At 39.3% G+C, this 27,595-nt stretch overlaps 1 protein-coding gene across 1 annotated transcript in view; it reads left to right on the plus strand.

Moving 5' to 3' along the window:
• The window catches only part of LOC129357339 (neuron navigator 2-like), a gene marked incomplete at its 3' end in the record, with an annotated part of 99,947 nt that overhangs the window by 61,175 nt on the left and 11,177 nt on the right, over window positions 1–27,595 (plus strand). The window contains 6 exon segments of the mRNA XM_055026639.1: window positions 3,554–3,676; window positions 19,402–19,531; window positions 22,128–22,434; window positions 22,844–23,540; window positions 25,707–25,926; window positions 27,158–27,435. Coding sequence (XP_054882614.1) covers window positions 3,554–3,676; window positions 19,402–19,531; window positions 22,128–22,434; window positions 22,844–23,540; window positions 25,707–25,926; window positions 27,158–27,435 — 1,755 coding nt within the window.

Consider the following 27,595-nt stretch of genomic DNA (forward strand, 5'->3'; position numbering starts at 1 on the left):
ACATCATAAATCAAAGAAAATCCACAAATCCTCTGTTGTTAGGATCCAGATCTTGTTGATGTCTGGACTGTTTGACAAATGACTTTCCGCTGATGTTTCCTCTACGTTAGTTAACGTTCTGTAGGTGAGAGTGATGTATTTTTATAAAGCTTTAGGAAGGAGTGATGGATGGCGGGGAAAACAGCTTTTATTTAAACAGAGCCTATATGAGGCTCTTTGTTGTTCCGTGCGTGTGTGTGTGTGTGTGCGTGCGTGCGTGCGTGCGTGTGTGTGTGTGGGTGGAGTCACCCTGTGGGTTAACCATTTAAAACAGACTGATGATGACCTCCCACTTTCCTCCTCGTCCGCGGGACATTTTGCGGTTCCCTCCACTGAGAGCGCGTCGGCATCTAGTACAGACGTAACTGGTTCTTCCACACCGGTGCTGGGACGTTTACCCACAGAGGAGGAGCTGGGTTTTAACTGCACTGCAAAAACACAAAATATCACCAAGTGTTTCTTCTACTTTCTTGTGTGAATATCTTAGTACACTTGAAAAAAACTAACTTATTATTTATATTTAGCAACTTTTTCATCAATATTAAATGATTATTGACTTAAAACATGTACATATCTTAAGTTACATACAAGTTAGTTTTGTCTTATTTCAAGTGTGCTACAAACTAGACCTAAAATACTTCTGTTTTTCCAGTGTGGGGTACAAAAATGCACAATAACACTGCGAAATACAAAATTTACCAACAACTCTGTCTAGTTTTAAGCACAGATATCTTAGGAACATTTGAAAAAAGACTGTAATTGACTAAAATGGGGGGAAATGTACTCCTAAGTCTTATTGAAAAGTTGTTTAAAGTGTACTAAAACATTTGTACTAGAAATACTTGGTAAAACTTTATGTCTTTGCACTCCTGCCACCATGGCAGAACTTTTTATAGCATTTCAAACAGGGCAGGAAACTCTCAACTGTTGTAAAATCTGCAGGGAGTTTAGCCCACCTTGAAAATCAACCCTGTGGAGAAATGAATTGCTTCTCTTTCCAACACTGGAGAGCCATTCATTAAAAGATTAACTCAGATTGTACTGTACTAGGAGGTCACTGTATAATGTATTTATTTATAACATGGTAAAATTATGACTCGAAACAAGCTCCTGTATCTTTCTGATCTTTTATCAAGCATGCCAAGAGATTTCACTTGACACTTATATTTGTGTTTTTGCAGTGCAGTGGTTTTCTTCAGTCCATAGCCCCTGGGTGTTTTGGTTCTCTGTCCCTCAGAGATGAACGGAGAACCAGCTCTGGCTCTCTAACGCTTCGGGGGGGGAAACTGTCTGATCCTCCACTTCCTCCCTCCCTTCTCCTCTGCCAGACCCAACCTCCTATCAGGGGAGGAAAATCAGCATGTGGAGCAGAGGAGAGCCGCCTCATACCAACCCTGAGCTCACACAAGTTGGTCGGCTTCATTTCACCATGATGAAACTCGCTCTCACCTGCTGGTGTTGTTGATCTTTGTGTTCGGTGCAGACCTGACGGTTCAACGGACGCTTTTCTTTTGAGATTTTAATCAGCTAGCTAGAAGCACCTGGACGTGTTTGATTTTGCTTTTGGCTGACATGTTTGAGGCTGACAGGTAGGTTTGTAACATGATTTTATTTGTATAAAACTTCAGGAAAAGATGTCTCTTAATTTTAAAGGTGACCTATTATTTTAACTTGAATGGATAGGATATGTTTATGGACAATACAAAACATGCTAATTACATTGTTTGCACAAAATGATTCTAAGACTTTGAGATTTTAGTCAGTTTTAGGGAATCCTGCCATTTTAAATCCAAATTATCTGCTGCTAACCACGCTCCCCAACTCAACATTTACATTCACACGTGAAAATATCTGCAAAAAGACATACAATTATACAACTGCGCATTTTGAAAAGCATCGGTAGAGCCTCCTGAACAACCAACCATAATGAAGCAACTGGTTTCTAAATGGTAAGTCAACAAATGAACACTTGTCTTTTCCAGCAGCCATTGTACAGTGCATACAGCTGTAAAACCAACTCACCACAAGCTGGAGCTCAGCTTGCGTCGCTGGGTTACGGCGCAGCGCCTGTCAAATGTGACTTGACAGTCAGAAGGTTTTGAAACCAAAAAGCAAGAACTTATTGCCAGAAAACATTGCGGTGGGTTTTTTTAAGTGCTTGGTCTGTTTTTATAAGCAACAGAATAAAATTGTGCAAAATGTTATTTCTGTACCAACCTTAGCAACCCTACTTGGGTTGCTAGGTGACGGTGCCAAGCCGGGGTTGCTAGGTAACGGTGGACCACTCCCCCCCACCCCCCCCCTCCTTCTACTGAATGTGACTCAACATTCTGGAGTTTTCAAAACTGCTAATTTTCCAGACACCAAAAAAACATGAATGTATTGCCAAAAAACAGCTGTTTGTGCTTTTTTTTTTAAAGAGCTTGGTCTGTTTTTAAAAACAATAGAAACCCAAATGGAAGTACAAAAACATGGAAAATGTGATTTTTTCACCCCAGAAAACAATAAAATGTCATGTTTGGACACGTTTCTACTGAGGCGAGTGGATAGGAGCGGGGTTATTAGTGTGAAAGAGTGATGTTTGAGCTTGTGTTTGTCTCTGGTTGGTCATCTCCAAGGTGACTTTGCAGTGTGATGATTGATTTCGACCCCCTATCGACTGGATCCTGTGTCTGGACAAAGTCCTGCTTTAACTGCATTTGTTTTTTAATTTAAAACAAGGTTGCATACATTATTTTATTCTCTTAGTGTCAAAACTTTGTGTTTCTCATATGTACAAAAGGCAGATTATATACTTAAGGATATCCTGTAATGGATCATTTGCACTTTTTACAGATTTCTTACTATTAAATAAGTACATTTTATTTATATAGCACCTTTCACAGATAGAAATCACAAAGTGGTTCATGAGTAAAACAAACTAAACAAAGATGCACAGATAAAACTCAACATTAGTAATGTCCTTGGCAGATTATTTCAGTTATAGCACTAGAAATAATAGTAATTAGGAAATTATTCACTTGAAACGAACACAAACGAATCACTTTCATGTAAATATGTTTGCCTGTCTTTTTTCCTGTCACTTTTCAGTTTCCCAACATATAAATCAAGTTTCTCTCTGTTGCGAAATGAACTTAATCACCACTTAGTCTCCTTTTGTAGATAAGTAGTCGCTATATTTATATCAGATCTTATCTTTAGTTCTTCTATTCGTCAGCATTTGACAGGCAGGAACTGGTTTTTGTAATAAATTTCTGTTCTGGTAAAATAAAGAACAGACTCATCTTTTGTCTATTGTGCAGCCTCTTCTTTTCAACAGAGTTGGATAATAACTACTTACATTTAAGATGTGCTTTTTGGACTAGTTTTCACTTTATACTTTTACTTTAGTAATTTTGTTATGAAGTATTTCAGGATTTTCTATCCACTGAATGAAAAACAGGAAGTGTTGTGCTGCATTTTTCCAACCCTGCATGCTGGTGCCTAAAATTGTATTTTATTTTATTTTTTGCAGCTATATGACTGATGGCGGTTTGGGTCTCTACACTCGCCGCCTGAACCGACTGCCTGACAGCATGGCTGCAGTTCGAGAGACGCTCCATCGGAACGCGTCGTCAGGACAGGGAGACGCCGACAGGTGGGTACTTTTCTTCTTTCGCTCTGAAAAAACACAAAATATTATCAAGTTTTTAAGTGTAGTTTCTACTGCAAATATATCAGGACACCAGTAATGAGACAAAACTAACTTACAAGTGGCATTTAAGCAGATCTGGGCTTTTTGGTTTTATTATTTTACTTATGCATGTTCTTTAATTTTTAACTTAAATTTTGCTGCTAAATCTGGCTGAGCCCAATTAAAAAAAAGAGTTTTAAACAAAATCACACTGTTTGCTGATGATATTTTATTCATGGGAAAAGTCTTCTTTGATTTTCTTTTCTCATTTATTATTATTAATCCATCTCACAGGATCCATTTGACAGTAATTATTCCACATGTGAATTGTAAAAATAGTGACGTCTCTTGCGTGTTGGAATCTCAGTGGTTATATTATATATATTAGCGGTGCACCGATCGCATTTTCTGGACAATTGGTTTTCATAATCATCTGATTCTGGCTGATGCACTTTTTTTTGTCTGAAAAGTTGCCAAGTGCAGCAACAATAGGTATGATTCCATTGACCTTATAAAAGCACAATTTTGAAAATAAATTTACTTAATGGCAATAAATCAGTTTCAGATAATCTGAAAGGTTTTAGTTGCATTGAAATTGGCTTATTTTGCAAAACTGCAATGAAAACGCTTATTTCACATCACTTCAGCTGATTAACAACTGGATGTTACTACTGAAGGAAACAACAAAGAAGATGACAGGAAGTGGTTGGAGAATGATGCCAGCATGTGTTTTAGTGACTTATTGCATGAAGACACTTATTCACATGTGATTTTAATTGCATCTCCTGATTCAATGGAAACATCGCAATTGCGAAGTTGTGTTTTTTTGACATTAGCGAAATGTTGACAAAGATTCAGATTTCCCAAAATTAAGGAAATCTGGGTCAATGTATTGGTTCACCTGTAGTTTATAGTCAGTTGTTTCTCTCTTATCCTTTAAAAACAGTAGATATTTGTTCTGAAAGTGTAGATAGAAGTGATATTTGCATATTTATGAAACTTGTGTGTGACATACGGAGAAAGAAAAATGTCAAACATTGAAACACGATATGTGAGGCAGCACCTGGTTAATATGACCCAGTTTCAGAACCTTTCAGAACCTGAGGCAGAAAAACTTCTCAATAAGATCATTTAGCTTAAAAATATCTTTCTGGATCTGAATTTTATGTCTCACTTTAAGGCTGTATTCATCGTTTGAGATGTTAGTTCGTGTTGGATGTCACACAGAGAGAAGACGGACAGTTCTGCTCGATCTGTGACAGTTTTGTTTGTGATTTTGCTGCCGCCTTTGTCCTCAGACAGTCGGGGAAGGAATTGGCCGGTTGTCAGACAGAAGCGAATAAAGGCTGAGCTGCGCCCCACCATGTAGCCGAAGAAAGATGAGGGGGTTGAAAGAAAGACGGGCGATGGGGGAGGGAATAAAATGATGCGAAGATGGACGGCAGAATGGATGGAGACGGCTCTAAATGAATAAGGGGTAAATTAAGCGAGACAAAGGCCTGCTGTGGATGAAAACAGACGCAGAGTGATTGGTTTGTGCATTTTTTATCCAGCTATCACCAGCTCCTAACAGGAAGGAAAAAAATGTGATTAATTTCTGCTTATGACTAGATTAGTTTTAAAGTTTATTTGCATCTATAATCTGAATCTTACAACAGCGTATTTCGGCGACTGTAGAAAGAAAAAAGGGAGTAAATTCCAGCCAAAAATGCAGAAAGTTTGTATTTATGTCTGAAATTTTCTTGAAAAAAGAAAAATTCTTTTAACTCAGAAAGTCATAAATAAGCAAAAAAAAATTTAAAAAAAAACTCAGAAATGTTGAGATTACACTCAGAAATTTTCAAGAAAAAACATCCTCATAGCTAGAAAAGTTTGAAAAACTCTAAGATACTTTAGAGAAAAACCTTGGCACTTTCTCTGCTCCAAAAGTCATAAGATTGTGAGAAAAACCTCAGATTTTTTGAGATTACTCTCAGACGTTTTCAAGAAATATTTACTTTTTTTAATCCACAATGGCACACTAAAAAGTAGCCCAAACTATGTGGTAAGATTTGGTTTTTTGCAGTGCTCCCGCTCTCTCTCACTGTCCTCCCTTGACTTTCATCTCCCATTTCCTCCCTCTTTTCATGCATCTCTCCTCTCATCTCTTGGTTCTTCTTTCTTGCTTGTTTTTGATTAAAGAGTGTGATAAGTAGAACATGAAAAGCAGCTAAATGATAAAAGTTGGGGGACTTCTCATATTTTATTTTATGTTTCTCTGCGAGGTTTATAATCGGCCGACACTGCAAATTTGCTTCTCTCCTGAAGCTTCACATTTTTCCATCATGATCATGTTGCGGCTTAATTCTATATTTGGAGAAAAGAGTGGAAAAAGGAGAGGTGAGTCTCCACTCACCGCTCCAGGACTGTCTGATTAATCTCACCTCTTTAAAATTAATGGGATTAATCAGGAGGTTTGGTTCGGATGAGGATTAAGGCCACATGAGATCCAACCCTTTTCTCAGAATTTGGACTTTTCCTGAAAAAATCTGGTTTTACTCCCAGACGAATGACTTTAATCTCAGAATTTTGACTTCAATTTCAGAATTCTGAATTTTGTTTCTCAAAATTAGCTTTTACTCTCAAATTTCAATTCCCCCCCCCCTTCAGAATTCAACTTTTTCCTTTGGAAATTAACTTTTCTTTCAAGAATTTGAACTTTCATTTTCTCAGAATTCTGCTTTTACTCTCAAAATTCCGACTTTATAATCATATCTGTGACTTTAATGTCAGAATTGTAACTTTTTTTCCTTGAAAGTCTTTTCTGCACAGAATTCCAGCAGTTTTACTCAGAATTCAGATTTTTTTTCCCTCAGAATACCGGTTTTACTCTGAAAATTTGAACTTTTTTTCTTGGAAGTTTGACGTTTTCTTCAGAATTCCGATTTTTTTCCTCAAAATTATGATTTTACTCGCAAAATTCTGACTTTTTTTCCACAGGATTCTGACTTTATAGTCCGAATTTTGACTTTAATCTCATAAGTTTAAGGTCAGATTTCGAGGAGAAAAGGTTTTTAAATTTTTTACAGTGGCCCTAATCCTCTTTCATAATTTGGGAACGATTGTATAAAATGCATTGGCACACTGGAGGAAAGTCCTGGAGCTGCTGGGTTAAGAAGGGTCACTGGTTTCCTCTTGTAAAAGATGAGGCTAATTTATTTGATGAAAAGCGAGTTAATGATGCAGGTAGATGCAGCAGTGTTCATGTTCAGGACTTTAATTTACGAGCTTCACACAAAAGTCCAGGCATCTGTGCGATCTGTTGTGATTTCTCTGACCTATGCGTTTCCTTCTGTATTCTCTGGATTGCGAAGCAGCCAAGTGTTCAGGAGAAGCAGGCGGCTGAAGGGCGGGAGGTGTCGGGCGCTCACGTGACGCTGGGGTAAAAACGCCATGACCCCTGAACTCTCAGGTCACAGGCTTCAAAGGGCTGAGGTTCACATTTAGGAAAACCTTTAAAGCTTTCACGCCGAATGTTTTCCGATCAAACCAGACCTAGACTAATGAGCAGACGGGGGAGAAACATGACGTGTTGCTCAGCAGCTGTGCAAAATGACTAACATATTTAATGTACCTGAAGTATTAAGTGGAACCAAAGCTGAGTCATGAAACAGCAGACCGTTAATGTACAATAGACAATAGAGAATAGAAACTGTACTTATGTGTAAGAGAGCTTTCTTATCCTGTCATTAATCTCTGTGGCTGAGAAAAGAGGAAGCAATCTATTATGGTCTGTCCTCTGGTTTGAATCCTCTTTGTTAAAGAAGACAAAGAAGAAGAGGTCTTTGTTGTCTGAAACTGCTGTGAGAGCACAAAGCACCCACCCCCATCTTTTTCTCTTTTGTTTTTTTTTCTTACTAATAGCTGTGTTTACATTTTGCAAATTGGAATTATGAAAATACATTTGCTTAATGGAAACACAGCAATTAAAAAAAATCACGCTTTTCAATAGAAAGTTTTTTTTTTCGCATCACACAAGTCATGTGATCAACAACAGGATGTTGCTACTTGCGGAAACGACAAAGAAGACGATAGGATGATGGTATGTTGGGTATGTTGTGCTTTTTACTGCATGAACAAACTTACGTGATTTTTATCGCTTTCCTTTCGTAATGGAAACATTACAACTGTGAAGTTGTGTTTTTTTCTTTCTACATTCTAGCGGGATATTCACAAGGTTTTTGCACATTTGTAATGGAAATGCAGCTGTTGAGTATCATTTGTCTGTTGCACACGAGGAAATAAATGTTCATTTGTTTAAAAAGTCAAAAGAAAGTAAACAAGAGAAGTGTCGGGTTAAGAGCTTTCGTGTGAGAAGCTTTATTTGTGAAAGGCTGCAGCTTCCAGGAAGGGGTCGTTCATGGGAAGGAGAAAGAAAAAGATGTATTTAGATTTATTTTTTTTTTAGTTTAAATAATTCATTTTTATTTGCCCTAAAGCATTTTATATCCTTTGAAAAAATTTCCCTATATGGAAAATCCGCTGCATTGATTCTGATAAATGAATTTGTGATCCATAACAAGCCAAAGTGATTTTTTTCACTGAGGAACAGCCTGCTGTAGGATTAGTTTTTGCTGGCCTGTGCAGTGTTTTTGTTTTTTAGGCATTGTGTGATGCATCGTAAAGTAAACTCAGTCTAATGCACCAACAGACTCCTTCATCAGCGCTCGTTAAAGCCTGATCCCTTCTGCCGCCGTCGTTACCTTTGCATTGTAAACTTCATGCTTTTGTGGACATCTTTGCATTTCTTCGCCTTTTCAGACTCACTAAGCAAATAAAACAAATGCTTCCCACTAAATCTCTCAACAACTAATCTCTTAAGTCCTTTACACTGCATAGAAAGACTCATGATTTATTATTCCACTAGTAATAGGGAGAGGAAACTGCAGGCTTTGTTTGAGTTGTACCTCGGAGCAATGTGACACACTGTATTACACCACCCAGTTTGTGCAACACTGCTATACTTTCCAGGGTGATAAAATCCATTTTCTTTGCAGTGAATCATTTTGTAATGTTTTGACAGCTGATGTGTCTTCTCTGCTTCGCCTGCTCCTGCTGAAATCCTCTCTAGTTATGATAATTCATCTGTGATTCATCCTCTAATTGTTTGTCTGCACCAAAACATGTTGATGATGCATTATTGTGCGAAGTAGAGCATGACTGCTGAACACACTGCAAAAACTAAATCTTACCAAGTAATAAACAAGTAGTTATTAGAGAAAATTATTGTAGAAATAAGACAATTGTTTTATATCAATAAATTCTTAATATCAAGCAAAATAAGGACCAGTATTTATTTTACCTGTAACATTTTGCCTGTGTTAAAAGTGAAATAATCTGCTAGTGGAACTGGAACTTTTGCTGTATCTTGATAAAAAAGTTATTTGTAAGTTAGTTTGTTTCATTTCAAGTAATATTTTCACTATACGAACAGACCAATTTAGTGTTTTTACAGTGCAGAGGTTATTTAAATCAGACGGACAGATGCTTGAACCCCCGATCGTTTCTCTGTCATGTCTGGACTTGAGCAGTTTTCCTGTTGGCCTCGAGGAAAAAGACAAAATGTTTTAACCTTATCAACTTTTTGCTTCTCCAACACCTGCAGCTGCAGGCGTTTTACTCTCCAGCAGGCCGTTTCTCCCCTTCCCCATTAACGTAATGTTGTGGTTATTTCCAGAGTGATAATTATTATTATTGTAAAATACATTTTTTTCTCCCACCAGAATTTTTCTGCTTTTAATGCTGCAGATCTTTTGTTTTTAGTCTCTTCATATTTATATTTTACTCTCAAATTGTGGATTTTTTTTCTCAGAATATTTAATTATCTCAGAATTTTCACTTTTCTCTCAGACTTCTGATAATTCTGACTTTTTCTCAGAATTTTGACATTTTTCTCTGAATTATGACATTAAAAAATATCAATTCATAATTTTTCTCAGTTTTGGATTTAATCTCAGATTTTGGAAATTGTTCTCAGAATTTGACATTCTTCCACACAATTTTTACTTTAATATCAGAGTTATGACTTAAATTACATTTCACAATTATAACTTTAACTGGAAAATTGTCAGTTAATTTTCTGAGATCTAAAGTCAGAAATCTGCCCAAAAAGCCGTAGTCAGCCGAGTTTAGTTTTGTTTTTCAGTGGCTCTAATCCTCTTTCGCACCACTTGCAAACCTGCAAGACAAAATCTACCAAAGCTCTCCTTGTGTTGCCTCCAATCCACCTCAGCTGATTTCTTATAAAGCATTAATTGTTCCCCAGATCCACCTGAAGTTTCTCACCTTAGGTCCAAGTTCAGCTACCTTTCTATGGAACATATTTCTCTCATATAAATATATATCTTGACTCACAAACTTCAGATATAGATCACTGTACAAAATAATCATTTTTTTCTTTGAAAACATGAGCAGTTTCACATTGTTCCAGTGCGTGATGTTTGGATTGAAGCCCTGCTGGCTAGAAAAACTATGGAGCCCGCTGTGTGGCTCTAAAGGTTGAGTATGTTTTGAAGCGCCCACACAGATATCCCATCTGGTATAATCTGGTTTTCCTACAGAGGAGGGCACAGAAAATGTAGAAATAAAATTCGGACTATTTTCTTCTTACAGAATTATGACTTTCATCAGAATTCTGGGAAAAAAAATAATAAGAATTCTGAGAAAATAGTCTGATTTATGAATTTTGATGTTTTTTTATTCTCATTTTTCTGATATTAATCTCAAAATTTTAAGAAAAAAGTCAAAATTGAGAAAAATCTTAATTTTTGTTTTTGTTTTCCAGTGACTCCAATCTTCTATATCTTTCAAATACACTGTAAAAATGCATCATTTAACATTTTAACTCCTTTCATGCTATAATTTCTCATCTTCTAACTGGGGCTTATATCATAAACAGGATAAATACAAAGGATTGTTTGCAAGCAGGTAGATACAAACTGAGACAAAGCCCTACCATACCTGCAGATCACCACCCGGAGTTTTTATTAGCTGTAAACAAAACAGCCTCACTATAGAGATGCAAAAAACACACTGAGTGATTCTACTGACGGATCAGTTGTAAATCAGACACTTTTTTATTTTTAAATTTGCCCCTGAAGGCGGTCAGTGCTCTAAAGCCACCGAGCTTCGAGTTTCTGAAGGAAAGCAAAGCGGTTCAGAATCTCAGCCCCACGGTTCTGGTCCAGTCTGGAATCTGACCGAGACCACTGGACGAAACCGTAGATGGACAAAGTGGAGCAAAAGGAGAATCCGTCTATTGTGAGAGCTTTGTTGGTCCATTAGCACAGGGAGAGTCTGAATCCTTCAAACGTCTATTAACTAAACTTTTTAGTGCAACCTTGAAGTTTAATTCGGATCCAAGTTTTAGTCTGCTTCGTGTCTTGAGACGGACTGCAGACCTTCTCGTTTTGTCTATAAATACATTTTTTTATATGGGAAACGTGGAGGAAAAATACAGCAAGTGGTTCTCTAGTAGCTGAAAGTCCCAAATATGTTTCTGTTCTTCTAAAGAGGATTATCATTTGTTGCCTTTAAAGTCTCTGGACTTTTCCAGAGAAAAAGATCACTTTTTCCAACATTTTTGTTCTGCCATTTGGCTTCTAATAAACCAGAGTCCTTAAAACCAAACAAACAAACAAATAAATAACAGCCCGGTTGTTTTTGGTAAGAGGTTAATGTTTTTTGGTGTCTGGAAAATGAGCTGTTTCAAAAAAACTTCCAGAATGTAACGTCATAAATTACCAAGCAGTGTGCCGTTTCTTAGCAACCCCAGCAGAGCGCTAAGTTAGCTAGCAACCCCAGCAGAGCGCTAAGCAGTCAGCTAGCAACCCCAGCAGAGCGCTAAGCAGTTAGCTAGCAACCCCAGCAGAGCGCTAAGCAGTTAGCTAGCAACCCCAGCAGAGCGCTAAGCAGTTAGCTAGCAACCCCAGCAGAGCGCTAAGAAGTTAGCTAGCAACCCCAGCAGAGCGCTAAGCAGTTAGCTAGCATCCCCAGCAGAGTGCTAAGCAGTTAGCTAGCAACCCCAGCAGAGCGCTAAGCAGTTAGCTAGCAACCCCAGCAGAGCGCTAAGCAGTTAGCTAGCAACCCCAGAAGAACTATGTTATTTGCAATAGAAACTAAACAAAAATACTTGGTAAGATTTTATTTCTGTTGCTTTTAGGGCACTTGGTTTTACTGCTGTAAGCTCTGTACGATGGTAGACAAGTGTTTTTGTTGCTGATTTATCGTCCAGAAACCACTTCCTGCATTCTTGTTGACTATGCAGGAGGCTCTACTTTTGCTTTTCAAAGATGTATGGTTGCATAATTGTGCATCTGTTTGCAGCCATTCCCACATGTAAACATTAAGATCTAAGAACATTTTTGCGCAATAAACTTGTCTTGACTTATGCTAACCTGTTCAAATAAGCATAATTTGTTACCTGTAAGCTGCATTAAACCAAAATGAGTTTTTTTCCCCCAGAACAAAAAGATATTTGACCATAGCATCTGCGCTGCCGATAGAAATTCCTCATTTGTCTGTAGTGACTGCATCACAGAGGGTCGCGTGTGTGTGTGAAGTGATGCACACGTGTTCAGAGTTTTGTGTGTTCTCTGTAGATCGGGGTCAGTCGGTCAGATCTATAGGAGTGTTTACACGTTAAACACACAAACACAAAGAGAAAGCGAGCGTTTAAAGGAAACACGTGCTGCGATAAATCATCTGAGCAGCGATTTTTTTTCTCTGAGACAGGAGACGGTAGGTCCAATAAGCGGAAGACAAACCGGCTCATTGTGCTGTCCGCTCCGGTTCTGTCTCCCTGTCAAAGTGGGGACAGCTGTGTCATTTTCATACCGCAGGACTCCTGGGATCTGGCCCGGAATGTCCCAGAATCCCGTTTTTCTCCTTTTCCTTCATCTTTTCAGCTTGACCGTACAGTTCAGAACATGATTTTTTTTTCTCCCTAGAAAACCAAAAACTTGATCTACTTTTGATTTTAGTAGGAAAGCCAAAAGACAGAATAATTAAAGTTTCTTTATTTAAAAAAAACAAAAACAATCTGGGACTTTCTTATGCATCTTTAGGTCTCCTTGAATCCTCCTAAGTTTTCTTGCTGTACAAATGTAGAAAACAAAACATTAAAATAAAGACATAAAGTCAGAAACCTATTCCTGATAAAACTTCCTGAGCTTTGGAGACTACCTGAAGTTTTTATTTCATGTGTTCCTGTATTCAGTCAGTTTCAGTTTGCTTTACTTGTAATGCACTAAATTCACAAGGAATGTCGTCTCAAGGCACATTTCAGTTTGTTTTATTTAACAGCAAAGATAAATCTCCTGCTTTGACACTCCAGATGTCAGACCACCAAAAATAAAATTTCATTTTGCTTGTTTTGTGTTAATCCACAAAACTGGCTTTTCTGTCTGTATGTTTACTTAAATTGTCTTGACAGTTTCAGTGAGACGTTATCTGCTTCCGACAAAGATATTAAGTTTTTCTTTGTCTTATGATGGTGAACTAGGACCAATGTACATAAATAGGCGAGGAAGAGAGTAAATTTCTGTAAAATATACTCAGAAGTTTTTAGATCAACCTCAGAAATTTTCTAGATAAATGAGTTTCAAAAATTGTGACAAATTATTTTTTTTTTTTTTGCTCCAAAACTTGAAAAATTAACTCCTAAATTTTGAGATTACTCTCAGAAATATTCTAGAAAAAGAAAACGTGGAAATTTCTGAGTTCCAAAAGTGAAGAACAGTGAAAAAAAGAAAATCTATAAAAATCTTCTAGAAAAAACTTGAAAATCTTCAAACATGTTTGACTTTTGGAAAAGTATTTTACCTTAGGACTTAAAAAATTTCAAAGTTTTCTACAAAATTTCTAAGTTTAATTTCAAAATTTCTGAATTTTTTGGAGCTCACAAATTTCCTTGCTTTTTTCTGTAAAATTTCTGAGATTAATCTCAAATTTTCTGAGGTTTTTGATTGAAATATAATTCCTTTTTTCTCTCTATAATGTCCCCAACACACCGTCATACCATCCGCTGCCTGCCGGCCCCCGACAGCCAGAGATTTGGGGGTTATGTGATACAGCTGCGGGGCGAAGAGGCCAGTAGTTTTCCTCTCACATGCAGGAAATCCCCTTACTTCTGCCTGGCTGCTCTGTTGTGGCTGCATGTCTGTGTGTACATTTCTGCGGCACACACTCTGTGTGCTCGTGCCAGAGTTGGTTTTTTTCCTGAGGTTGGGGGCTGGGGGAGCCGCTGGTGAACTGAAATGACCAGCAGACCAACCGTCCAACCAACCACGGTCCCGGGAGCCTCGCATAGGGAAAGTTAAAACAAACAAATCCACTGCCTGTTTCTCAGGACGCTCACAGAAACCATTATTGGCTGTCCCACGTGGGAGCTTCATTTTTTTCATTGCCACCAACCCCCATCTTCTTAACCCTGTGTTTCTCTTTAAGGAAGTTTGGCCCCTGAACTTTGACCCTTTTTGGAGAGGAGAAAGCCTAATCTAAAGGGTCCAGGCAAGAGGCTAGGTTCTAGTGTGGAATGTCTTGATTTGGGTCTCGTTTTGTCCTCCATTCCTGTCCTTTTCTGACTGGTTTATGGGCCTGTTTCAGAACTAAAGGAGGAGTTTGCACCTTTGGTTTCACCAAGTTAAATTGGGAACCCCATTCAGGTTTTGTAATGAATCAAATTTTTAGTTCAGTTTCAATAACACAACCAAACAAACACAAGAATCTCGTGCTAAAGCAATAAATGCCTTATGTTTTATTTTTATTTTTTCATTTTTTACCAAAGACAAAGAAAAAAACTCTGATCTTACTCCATTTTATTTACGATTTGTGAAGCAGGAAGGAAGCTGTGGTCAGTGTCTTCTTCAGACGTTATCGTGCCTTTTCCTTCAGTAGATTTTGATGCAGCACCCCCTGCTGACCGGGAGGGGAAAAACTCTTTCCAACAAAATAGAAACATCTGCAATATTCAGAAAATATAAGGAAAGCTTTTTAAATGACCATAATCAGTAAGATCTTAAAAAGTTTGAATTTGTTCATTTTGAGGGTGGGAACTTGAGGCCTCCATTAATAATATGGTCAGGTGTTAAAGTGTCATGCATTATCAATATGGCTCCTCACCAGAGGAGGGTAGAGTATCCAATACTTGTAACAGTAAAAAAGTATTTGGTAAAAAGTCGACTCAAGTACTGAGGAACTGGTCAAATTATCAGTCATTTAATGTTTAAAAATATATACCATCAGATGGAACAAAATGAGAAATTTAGTGGAAATTTGGGCTTTTAAGGATGGAAATGACAATGATTCATATCAGTAACAAAAAATTAACAAAATCGGTCAAAAACATTTTTTTTTCCAAACCCGTTTCTTTCAATAAAAAAGTGTAGGTGTTATTTGTTTGTTAAAACATGTTTGTTTTTCATTCAGTGGGTCGAAAATCCAGAAATTTTACTCAAGTAAGAGTAGAAATACTTCACAATAAAATTGCTCCAGTAAAAGTAAAAAGTACAGCGTAGAAAAGGAAAAAAGTGAATGTAACTGAGTGTAACTACTACCCAGCTGAAAATGAAACAAACTTCAGGTGTGAAAGAGTATTACCTTTCACACCTGAAAGGCCATTTATAATATATAAACATTTATAAACGGACCCTTTGGTTCTGATCCATTAGCTGTTGACCCGGTCTTTGCCAGCGCTGCCCGTGGTCAGCGTCTCGGTCTCTGTGATTGGTCGTAAAAGCTCGGCGGTTGGTAACAGGCGGGTTGCTCTGCCAGCAGGATGCTGAGGGCTGGGCCCGCCGTTTGGCCTGATCTCTAATTAGCGCTGGCTTGTCAGTTTGCTCAGGGTGGATCTGTGTGGGAAATTGCAGTCTTACACACACACACACACACACACACCCACACACACGCACGCACACACCCCCCCACACACACACACACACACACACACGCACACACACAGTCAGCATACATAAACCAGAGCTGGGAACCACACAGCAGAGCAAGTGGAGGATGAGAATTGTCATTTTTGTCTCAATCTGTCTGCGATGGCGCGGCTTTGACTCGTCCCGCCTGTTTGATGCCTGTCAAGCCTCAAGTGGCTTATTTAGGGCACAGGGTGTGTTTGCGTGTGTTTGGCTGCGCAGCGTTAGCGGCGCTGCTGCAGCAGTGAAGTGGTTAACGGTCTCCAGGGAGGCTCAGGTTACCGGCAGCGGGGCAGGTCCTCTGCTCAGATCCTTTCAGCTCAGCACTCGGCGCAGACAGAGACAAACAGCGCCCGGGGGATGAAACACCGCTGCAGCAAGTGACAAAGAACCTCTATCCAGAACGAGAGAGGGAGCGCGGAGAAAGAAAGAGAGAGAGAAAGAAAGAGAGAACGGAGGAGAGAGAGGAAAAGAGAGAGAAAGGAGGAGAGAGATTTATTTTTGCGAATCCTTTCAGCAGCATGGAGTCATGAAGCTCTCTGTCCAGTTTGGCATTTTCGCGCAGCGACCCGGTTCCCACAGCAACACCGGCACCCTGAACAGGTACATACCAGACATGTAATAAGGAAAAGAGACTAAATTTAATGTTTGCTTTTATGTCATGTCCAGTGTTTGGATTATTACACTGCAAAACCATAAAGCCTTAACAAGTATTTTTGTTTAATTTTTCTTGTGCACTTGAAAAAAGACTAAAATGACTTAAATGTAACTTATATAGGGGCTTATTTTGAGTCAATAATAAGTTAAAATTGATGAAAAAGTGCCAGGTCCACTGTCAGTTAAATTCACTCAAAAGAGTTTCCTCATGTTTGAAGTGAAATAATCTGCCAGTGAAAGTAATATTTTGGAAATTATTTACTCAAAACAAGCTCCTTTATCAAGCCAAAAATTACTTGTAAGTTATTTTAGTATTTTTTAAGTGTACTAAGATATTTGCACTAGAAACTAGGCTAAAAATACTTTGCCAGATTTTTCTTTGCAGTGTAGAATCATCTTACCAAGGAATTTTGTCTTTTTAATTAATATTAAGAAATTATTAAACTGATGAAAAACTCTTGGCAAGATGTTGTGTTTTTTGCAGTGTAGAATCATAAAATCAAGTATATTTTTTGTCTATTTTATAGTGCAAATACCTCAGCGCACTTAAAATAAGACAAATCTCACTTACTAAGTAACTTTTCGGCAAGATATAGTCAATAATATCTTAATATTGATGGCAAATATTTGTTTTGTTGGCAGATTATTTAACTTATGACTTATCTGCCAATGAAACTTATATTTTTTATTCACTACTAAGGGACTCTTTTCTTAAATCCACCTCCTACATCCTGCTGAAAAGTTAGTTTGCACTGGAAACTTGACAACATTACTTGGTAAAGTTTAGTGTTTTGCAGTGCAGCTGTCCATGTTTATTTTCTACGTGTGGGAAATACCCCAGTGTCCGTGTGGAAGACTCAACTGGTTCTGGTCACTCTAAATCTCTCATCACCACTCAGCTCTTTCCTCTCCTCGGATGCTTTCAGCTCTATAAGCCGTGTCTGCGCTAAGCTTCTGCTTGATTTATTCAGCTGGTTAAATCCAGGAGGAAGTCGGGTCATCGGCTGGTGTTTGGGTCCGATGGTAGTCAGGAACCAGCTGATTAGGTTTTGGCAGTTCTCTGTTGGATCTGGGAATTGTGCCATTGGAAATGTCTGTTTTTGTTTAGCTTCTTAGTTTGAAGCCATAATTATGATGTGAGCTCGCTGCTTGGTGGGAAAGTTCTGGGCGTGTAAGTCGACTACTGAGCAACGCCGCTCTGGTTTTGTTTATACCAAAGCTGCCTCTGTTTTGCTTTTGTACAAAGATCAAACTGGAGGGATGAATGATTAAAACAAGATGATATACTGTACGTTGGTGGGAAATGAACCATGTAGGTTCATTTGGTTGCTTTGGAAATATTTCTTAAATTCACACAATTAAAACAGAAATCCTTTTCTTCTTTTATGTTGAGACATTTGAATTAGCATCAGCATCATTAGCTTAGATTAATATGTGAATGTTTTCTCTATTAACCTTGACACACGGGATCAACCAACATCATCTTATTAAATGATTTATTCCTCTTTATTCCTCTTTTCATAAACACATGGACTGAGTCAAACAGAATATTACACTGCAAAAACACAAAATCTTACCAAGTACTTGGTCTATTTTCTAATGAAAATATATGTTACACTAGAAATAGAGTAAAAAACTAACTTACAAAGAACTTTTCAGTAAGATAGGGGAGTTTAAGTCTATAATTCCTTAATACTGATGAAGAAGTTCTGGTTGCATTGGCAGATTATTTCACTAATAAAGCTGGAAAAATGTCTGATAATCTGCCAATGAAATGACTACGTTTTCATAAATATTAAGGAATTATTTACTTAAAACAAGCTCATGAAAAGTGACCTATGAATGAGCTTTGTCTTCTTTCTAGCAATAAAAATACTTTTGATTTTGCAGAGGCATTGATGCTTTCATTGAACAAACTGAGGAAAAAATATAAAAACTGACAATCCCAACATTAAGGAACGTTTTGGGTTTCTTTTAAATCTTTACATCCATAAATGATAAATGATACCATAAGTACCCTCCTCTTTGGGCTGCTTAGGTTTTAATAAACATCAAAATCATCTGGGTCAGAAGAAAATTATATCAAAGGTAACAAATACTAGCTGATGAAATTTGAAATGTATTTATCCTTTCAGTTCTGGACAAAGTGTGTGTGTGTGTGCGTGTGTGTGTGTGTGCGTGTGTGCATGTGTGTGTGTGTGCGTGTGCGCGCGTGTGTGTGATCCGTGCACTGGCTGTCACCATCAGCCTCCCTCTGCTCCTTTCAGACCAATGTTTGCCAAGTGGCTGGGCTTCCTGTCCCCCGCAGCCTCCAAGCAGACACACACACACACCAGCAGACACACACAGACATATTTGCAGATATCCTTAACTCTTGGCACGTTTGCTCTGTTCATGTGGGTCTGTTTGAACAGCTCAGACACACAAACGCACCATGATGTCACCCTTCCATCGAGTCTTTGTTCGTATGACAGACAGCCCCATTCAGACGTGTGTGTGTGTGTGTGTGTGTGTGTGTATCCAAGTTGCAATCAGTTTTATGGAGAATAAAAGGAGAATCACCAGGCAGTCACCAGATTCTTCTTTCAGTCTCGTTTCATGCTCCAATTAACATTTTTCGTCTTTTCCTGTTCATAGAAAGTTATCTATGAATATGGTAATTTTGCATGCATCTATGACCAACTGGTGATATTAAACACATTAACTCTAAAAGTCAATCTATTTCTTCTGAGCAGGATAATGCAAAGCAGAATTATATTATATCAGACGTTAGTTAGTCTCTTTGTGGGAATTGCCTCGGAAGTTATTGCAATAAACTATAATTTGAGACAATTTTCAAGAAATGTAGGGTGATAATGCAAGTACACCCTCTGAAAAATGAATAAACTTTCATTTCTAACACTGGAATTAGAAGATATTTCTGAAAAACAAATGGAAACTATTATGCAATTAACTGATTTATTGTTTATTCTAACAGGTCTTAATCTGTAGTTTTCCTCATTCCCAAAAACGATTTCTTTACATGGACTGAAACAAGCCTCCATGTCTCTTCTTCTTCTTCTTCTTGTGCAGCTGGGATGATAGCAGTTCGGTAAGCAGCGGCATCAGCGACAAATCGACACTGATGACATCAACACCAGTTTCCTCCATCTCCTCCTACACCAACACACCTGCAGCTCAGCGCAAAGGCCTCAACACACAGGTAAGTCAGAGAAACACGCATTCATGGAGCAGGACTCTGTATCCTACAGTGAAACAAAATCCAATCAATTGGAAGTTGATTGAACTTCCACGTAAAGTGTCTTTATGGGATATTCCTACATGATTCGTTTCAATTAGAGACGCATCGATCTGATATTTGAGCCATAAACAGACATCTTTATTACTTTCTGTTGCTCAAAGCAGTCGAGGCTACTGCTAGCTAGCTACTAATATACAATTGCTAACTAGCTAGCTTTTTTAGTGCTAACTAATACCTGTTGGCTGGATGTTTGTCTTTGTCACTTTGTAGTTTGGCACTGTTGTATAAGTTATGCTAGTTTTTGTACATTTCTGAGTCTTAAAATTCACTCATACTGCTCTTTACTGGTCTTAAAATGTCATGAAGAAGGAAGTTGTGGTGGTTTCCATGTTGTTTCCTTCTGTAGTTCTTGCTGCAGCGTCCCACAGGTGAGGAGAGGAACAGGTGTTTTGATTAGTTTGGATCATTTGCCACAGTGCAGTGTGAAAAAGAACCGCAGCAGCTAAAAATGTATCAAATGTTCCATTTTTGGTCCACAATTAAACTGAGTCTATTGGACTATCAGGTGTGAAAACTCCCTGAATGAAGCTTCTAACATTCGTTGGTTAGTTGAAGCACATCTTTCTTTTATACATTAAAGCTAATTTTTCTAAGCTTGCATTTGTCAAACGTCAGCGGACTCTTGTGCTTATTGTACAAGCACTATACAATAGGTTGTATAGTGCTTGTACTATATATACTATATACTCAGATCAGTATATTTCGCCTGATCTGAGGCCATCCCATTTGTGATGACTCTTCATTATTGCTGCAGAGGTCAAGGTGCTGATTGAATAACAAAGAAAGGCACACAGAGTGTCTTTCAGTGCCGCTGCACGACACAGTGCAGGTAATGAGCTCTGCCTCGTCTGTCCTCAGGCAAGCCTGCGTCGGCTGGACTTTGAAGATCTCACAGCAGATCAGCTTGCAGCTTTTCAAAAGTGTTGCCTGGGTGTCTGCAGAACTGTCTTTGCAACAAATCCAGCTGTTTTAGTAGGAAAGTTATGAATATTTATTCACACCAGCGCTGCTTTAATCAAACTTTAGTTCACTTGTGTAGAAAGTTTGGTTCGCTTGTGGAGGTGTAAATGTAAAATCGATCTTTGATGCGGATCAAAAAGGCTCAATTGAAGTGAACTCGAGTGCAGTTTGAATGCATATATGAACGCCAAGCAGGACAAAAGCAGGAAATGGACGACAGTGAAGGACATTCTGGGTGAATACAACCAACACAAGCATACAAGTCCAGCGATAACAGCAAAATGGCTCCTGGTCTTTTAATTTAATTTCATTTATGTGGTTTCGGACAAGCAAGCACAAAAATCAAAACACTTCACGATATAATTCACTGGAAAGAACACAACACAACATAGTTAAATGGATGCATAATTAGTTTGCTTTCAACCAATGCTTCTGCAACTGTGGTGTTTCCATTACATAAGGAACTCAATTAACCACACACAAATACATTTCTTCACACGATAAGTCAGTAAAATTATGCTGCACGATTATCGTCCTACCACTTCCTGTTGTCTTTGTCGTTTCTGCCAGTAGTACATGAAAAAATTAAGCTTTTTACAAGTAATGTGAAAAAATGTTTTCATTCCAGTTTCAGATTTTGTGAGGCTTAAAGTTGTGCTCCTGCTTCCTATAGAGGTTTTCTGTTGTCTCTTTCAGTGGTTCTTAGTGCAGCGCCCCCGCAGGTGGGGAGGGGAACAGGTTTTTAATAAGTCTAAAATGCAGTGTGAATGCCGAGTGAACTCTGGTTGGCATACAAATTCAAAATAAGAATGTGCCTGGGCAAAATGTTAATTAACCATGCAGCTGAAATGCTTCAACAATGTTCCTCTTGGTTTGCGTCAAGTACATTTCCTGTGAGAAGGTCATTATCAGTTCACTAACCAGGATTCAGTAATCTGAAGATCTGCTTTTTGTCAGACTGTAGGCTTGCTCTGACATGAAAGTGTAGTCATCTTTTAAATTACTAGAACATTTAGTTCGCAAGCTGTGATGTGATCAGACGGTGTGCTGTCCTGCTGTCTGATTGAACCGAGCGCTTTTCCGTGGGGGCGTAGCGGGACCATTGTAGATAGAAAAAAAACAAGAAAAGGTCTGACAAAAAGATTACATTTTTGAGCTCCAAAAGTAAAACATTTGCAAGATTCCTTGAAATTTTCTAGAAAATGATGAGAGTGTATTGGTATTGTAGATAGAAAAGAAAGGAGAAGTACATTTTCCCGAAAAACTCAAAAATGTATGGAAAAAAACTTTTTTTTTCTCTCTTTTTTTTTTGGAAAAAACAAGAACATTTTTGAGGTTAATCTCCAACTTTCTGAGTTTTTTTTTCTTGCAAATCTTGACTATTGGACCTCAGAAATGTCCATGTTTTTTCTAGAAAATTTTTGAAATGCATCTCAAAATTTCTGGGTGTTTTGGCAGAATTTTACTCCTTTTCTGTTTTTTACCAACGCCATTGTACTTTTCAGAACCTCTTGCCTAACTGTTCCTCTGTTTCCAGCCTGTGACGGATGCGGAGAAGCACTCTGCCTCTACAACAGCTCACCAGGCTTGGACCAGAGACGAGGCGAAGCGGCCTGACGGCGGGCTGGACGGCGGCGTCAGGATGGACGCCAAGTGGAGCCGCAGGAACTGCGACGTGTCCGACGAGTCCGACAAGGGCTCGGGGAGGAAGACGGCCTCTGTGTCCAACACGGGCTCCTGGAGGAGAGGCATGAGCGCGCAGGTGGGGGTGACGTCGCCCCGCACTAAAAGCACCAGCAGCACCGGCTCCACGGTTTCAGTCGGCCTGAAAAGCCACGGCTCGGGTAAATCAAACTCTCATTGTTAAACATAGAAAAATATATCAAGATAAGCAATGAATTTGGCAACTTTTATTCTTTTTTTCTTTTTTCCTAGGATGTCATTTTTTGTTTGTAATTAGGATGATTATAAAATTATCCCAATTACAAAAAGTGGGTTTCTGCATTGTCTCCATCTGCATAAGAATCAGACTTGTGGCGTTTTGGTACTGAAGGGAGGGCCACGCAAAATTATTCCAGGGGCCTCAAATGGCCCACGGGCCTCACATTGGAAACCTCTGGCTTATATAGTGATATGTTTTTCAGCCATATTGTTCAGCTCCAACGTCTGAGTAAAATTTCTGGAGACTCTTCCCACCTATGATGTCATGTGAAAGCGTTCTGGTTTTGTTAACCTGAATCTTTTGTCCTGCAGGTAAAACCGACGACGTAAAAGTGTCGGAGAAAGGTCGCCTCTCTCCGCGCTCAAACGGCCTCCAGCGCTCGCCGTCTGACGCCGGGCGCAGCAGCGGCGACGAGGCCAAGAAGCAGCCGGTCCCCGCCGGCCGCGCCGCCGCCCCGCTGACGCACACCGTCTCCGACCCGCAGTCTCACACGCTCATGCTGTCGACCCGCACCCCGACCAGCACCTTCGGCTTCAAGAAGCAAGGTCACGGCATGGTCACCATGGTTACCGCGAGCGGCGCCACCATCACCAGCGGCTCGGCCACGTTGGGGAAGATGCCCAAATCCGGAGGGCGCTCTCTGTCGGGCGGCTTAAAATCGGGCGGGCAGGACGCGGGGTCTGCGTTGGGTCACCATGATGACGGCTTCCTCCCGATGAGCGCTCGCTCCACTCTGCAGTACCGCAGCCTGCCCAGGCCCAGCCGCTCGGGCGCCGCGGCCCGTAACGGCAACCGCTCGTCCACCAGCAGCATCGAGGCGGCCGTGCTCTCCGTCACGTCTCACGGGAAAAACTCGTTTGGCGTCGCCAAGCCCAACGGGTCAGCGGCGCTCCTGGCCAATCAGACGGATCGCGAGAAGGGCGTCTCCGAGATCGACAACCTGCGGAGCGGGATGCAGGGCGGCCCGGCGGCGGGAAGACAGCAGGTTTCATCACCAACGCTGCGCAGGTAAACACACATCTACAAATTAGAAATAGATTCTGATTTTCAGGGTCACGATTCGATTCAGAAACAGTTTTTAATCCTGAATCCAATTTTTCTGTTGAGGATTTTATATTCAGAAGCATTATTTTGCTCAAGGGCTGCAGTTTTCTGTCCAATCACTGATCTTTAGGAAGTCTGACCTGCCAATTCTGATTTTGGCTGAAATCCTTTTTTTTTTTTTTTTTTTTGTCTGAAACGTCGCTAAATATATAAATAAAGTCTCAGAGTCTCAGGTTGACTATTAATAGTAGGAAACGTGCAGACATGGCTGATTTTAGACTGAGGTAGATAAGATCTGGTTCCCTTATTGCATCAACCAATCTCCCAAAATTAAGGAAATTTGTGAAAGAATACCATTTCCATTAGCAGATTATTTCTCGTGTAACAAGACAATTTTCCCACGTCATAAGTTAATTTGTTTCCATTGGAACAAGCAGTTTTTCATTAATATTAAGGAATTATTCACTTAGAACAAGTTGCTATATTTTGCTCCAAAGTTACTTGTAAATTACTTGTCTTATTTCAAGTGTGCTAAGATAATTACACTATAAACTAGACCTAAAACACTTGGTAAAATTTTGTGTTTGCAGTGTAATATCACATGAACTAGCTAACGTGCTAATGTTGACGGCCCTAGTTTTTAAAGAAACCCTCCAGACATAATGAGCCACTCCAAGTGGGGCCCTCCTGTGTGAACTTGACTTCTCCCCCGCCCCAAAAAAAAACCTTAATCATGAGTAAAGGATCACACGTGTGGGCCTGTTTGCACTCAGTATGTGGGGTTAAATGAGGCCATTGTGAGTGGAGGCCTTGAGCGCGGCTGATCAGCTGCCAAGCCTCAGCCTTGGTGGTGAGGTTGCAGGGGCAACAGGAGGGTGTGGCGCGCGGTGATGGAGTCTTACAGCACTCTGCTCTCGTTAATGTGAGGCAGTGATAAGTCTTCAAAGAGATCCCCCACCGCGGCTTTCTGTCATCGCAGCCCGCCAATTAGCCGAAACCGGGAACAAGAGGAGGGTTGTGGGTTCGAGCGCCGCTTCGTTCTGCACTGATGAAAGGGCTTCCTTTTGCTTCACTGTTTTTATGAGTCAGATTAGAAACTCTCAGCAGATTCTTTTGCTCTTGAACTAGTTACATTTACTCAATTACATTAACTTAAGTAACTTTTAGAAAAAGTTTACCTTTAGAAGTATTTTTGCTAAGCTGTTTTTTTGTTGTTGCTTCTACTTGAGTAATTTTGTTAAGAAATATTTCTAATCTTGAGTGAAGCTTCTGGATTTTTCCCCTGAATGAAGAACAAACATGTTGTAACCAAAAATTCACCAGATTCAGACCTGTAGTTTTTTTTGTTAAAGTTTCATAAGTTTTATTTTGATTTGGAATTTTCTTTATTGAAAGAAACTGATTTGGAAAAAATATTTTGCCTGAATTTATTTTTTGTTACTAAATAAATTGTCATTTTGGTCCATAAAATACCAAAATTTGCTCTGAACCTTCTATTTTGATCCATCTGATGATGTCATTTTTAAATATTAAATGATTGATAATTTGATCTGTTACTCGGTACTTGAATAGACTTTTTAACAAATACTTGAGTCATTTTTTTTAGACGGCTACTTTTTACTTTTTGCTTGAGTAAAAATATGTTGAAGTAGTTTTGCTCTTTCTATTGTATTATTTTTTTGGTATTCTGGTAGCAACTGGTTGTTTATTACTCAATACTTTTACCTCAGTAGGAGTATTTTGGGCAAAGTATCCAAATATTTTACTGAAGTAAGAAAAAGAACAACTTCAACATATAAATCGTACCTGTGAAAGAAATTACAAGTAAGAGTAAAAAAAATATTTGGTAAAAAGTCTGATCAAATTATCAATAATTTAATATTTAAAAATTACATAACATGGACCAAAAATAAAGTCAAGTGGAAAGTTTGGACCAAAATGACAATAATTCATATCAGTAATAAAATTTTTAAAAAAATGTCCAAATCAGTTTTTCAATAAAAAATTTATTAAACTTTTACAGAAACTGCAGGTGTTTGTCTTTTTATGGTGAATTTTTGTTGTTCATTCGGTGATTTATCGGTTCGACCACATTGAACTTCCTCCTCTCCTTCGTCGATGCACGTTCAGGTTGTTTGGTGGTAAAGCCAGCAAACAAGCTCCAGTCACCACAGCTGAAAACCTGAAGAACTCCACGGTGATCTCCAACCCCCACGCCACCATGAACCACGTTCCTACGGTGCTGGAGTCGCCTGATGGCGTGCTGGGAGGCGGGGACAGCGAGACCAGCAGCCCCCTGTTTGGAGGCCGAGCCCTGGGGTCAGGAACTGGGACTCTGGGCAGCGAGCAGGTGAGACGCTTCAACCGCATTTAACTGGATTTTGTAACATATATTTCACTTCCGCTGATACTGCTGACATAAAACAAATGTGGATTGATCTTCATCATGGATTCACAAAAAATAGTAATTTCTCTCCAAATGTTGCTCATATTTACAATATTTAAGGCTTAAAAGCCGCCTTTAAAACACAGTGCATGTTTGGAAAACATATGAGTAGCTTTCCAAAGATTTAGTTCCTCAGGGATCAGTGTTTGGCCTTTTTAAATTCATTTTCAGTCGTTTAGTTAAGTTTAAAATTACACACTTAAGTCCTGTGAATTCTGGTCAACTTTAATTCCAGGTTTAAAAGCTGCAACTGTTTGTGTCCTCAGTTGATACAAGAGTAAACTGTGGCGGTGTTAAACGTGGGAGTGTGTTTATAGAGCTACTTACAGGCCTTTGGTGGGGACACTGGGATTATTCTGCTCTCACCTTACTAATACCACAAACACGCCGACTTCTTCATTCAACTCCGGTTCAGGTGAAGCGCAGATGAGTCGAGCAGACGGCCGTTTTACACACTACAGATCAAATTCATGTCAGGACCGGGATGTTTGAGCGTGCTTGGTCATGAACTCTGCTTCACGTTTTCACATGATTCAGAAGTTTTGAGCTGGATGGTCTGTGAGTCACGTTATGACACACAAGATGTTGTTTGACGAAAGAGAAGTCATGTCTTCACAAACAGAAGGCAGTTCAAAAGTTTATTAAATTACTTTAGATTCAATTCACTCTGGAATGAAAGCGGACAATGTGAGTACATAATTTCAGGGCTGCAACTTGAATTTGGTTTAATGATTATTAAGTCTTCCTCTCAATATAATGGAGAAGTTGCATCTGATTGATATTAGGATGTCTGATCAATTTATTTCCTAGAGAGATTTTGGAAACGGTAAATATAAGTGTTTTATGTCAGTAAATATTGCTAATTATTGATTGAATTTTTGTTTTAAATATCTGAAATAAAGTTTTTATCCACAGTTTTTACTCCATACTTTTGTTCATTTATTTTTAAGCAGTTATGAAGAACTGTGGGGAAAGCTTAAACTTGTTGGGTGTTTAAAGCTTTTCCTCTGCATACATCTCCCAGATCCTGTGCAGTTTTAGATTAGGGTTCAGGGAATTTTCTCTATATTGAAATACATTATTATTTTTTTTTCCTGTCCCTTTGCAGACCTAATATTGGACATTTATCTTGCAGACCTCCAGCCCAGGATCTATGTATTCCTCCACCGGTCCCTCCAACAGCCTGACTTGGGGAACCACCTTCAGCAGCTCGTCTGTGCCGAGTAGAGAGGGCACCCTGGGTGGGCACGGCGGGGCGGGCAGCGTGGGATTCCCCTCAGTCAGCAGCATGCACACCAGCAGCGAGTCCATCGACATGAGCCTGAGCAGCGCCGGCGGACTCGGCACACACCAGGAGGACACCATCTCTGCTCTGGGTCGCGCCGGGAGCGTCAAGACCGGCATGTCAGAGAGGTAAGGACGGACAGGATGTGTTCCGGGAATGACTAGGAGATGGAAACTTTTGTTTGTTTTGCTGCTATTTTACTGAACAGCAAGTTAAAAAGTTTGCATAACTATTAACGTACTTGTTTGATAATTGCATCGTTGTTCTCAGGTTCACTGCAGAAATATT

The sequence above is a fragment of the Poeciliopsis prolifica genome, unplaced genomic scaffold (genome assembly GCF_027474105.1).
Source record: "Poeciliopsis prolifica strain line A6 unplaced genomic scaffold, Auburn_PproV2 SCAFFOLD240, whole genome shotgun sequence".
NCBI classification, from domain to species: domain Eukaryota; kingdom Metazoa; phylum Chordata; class Actinopteri; order Cyprinodontiformes; family Poeciliidae; genus Poeciliopsis; species Poeciliopsis prolifica.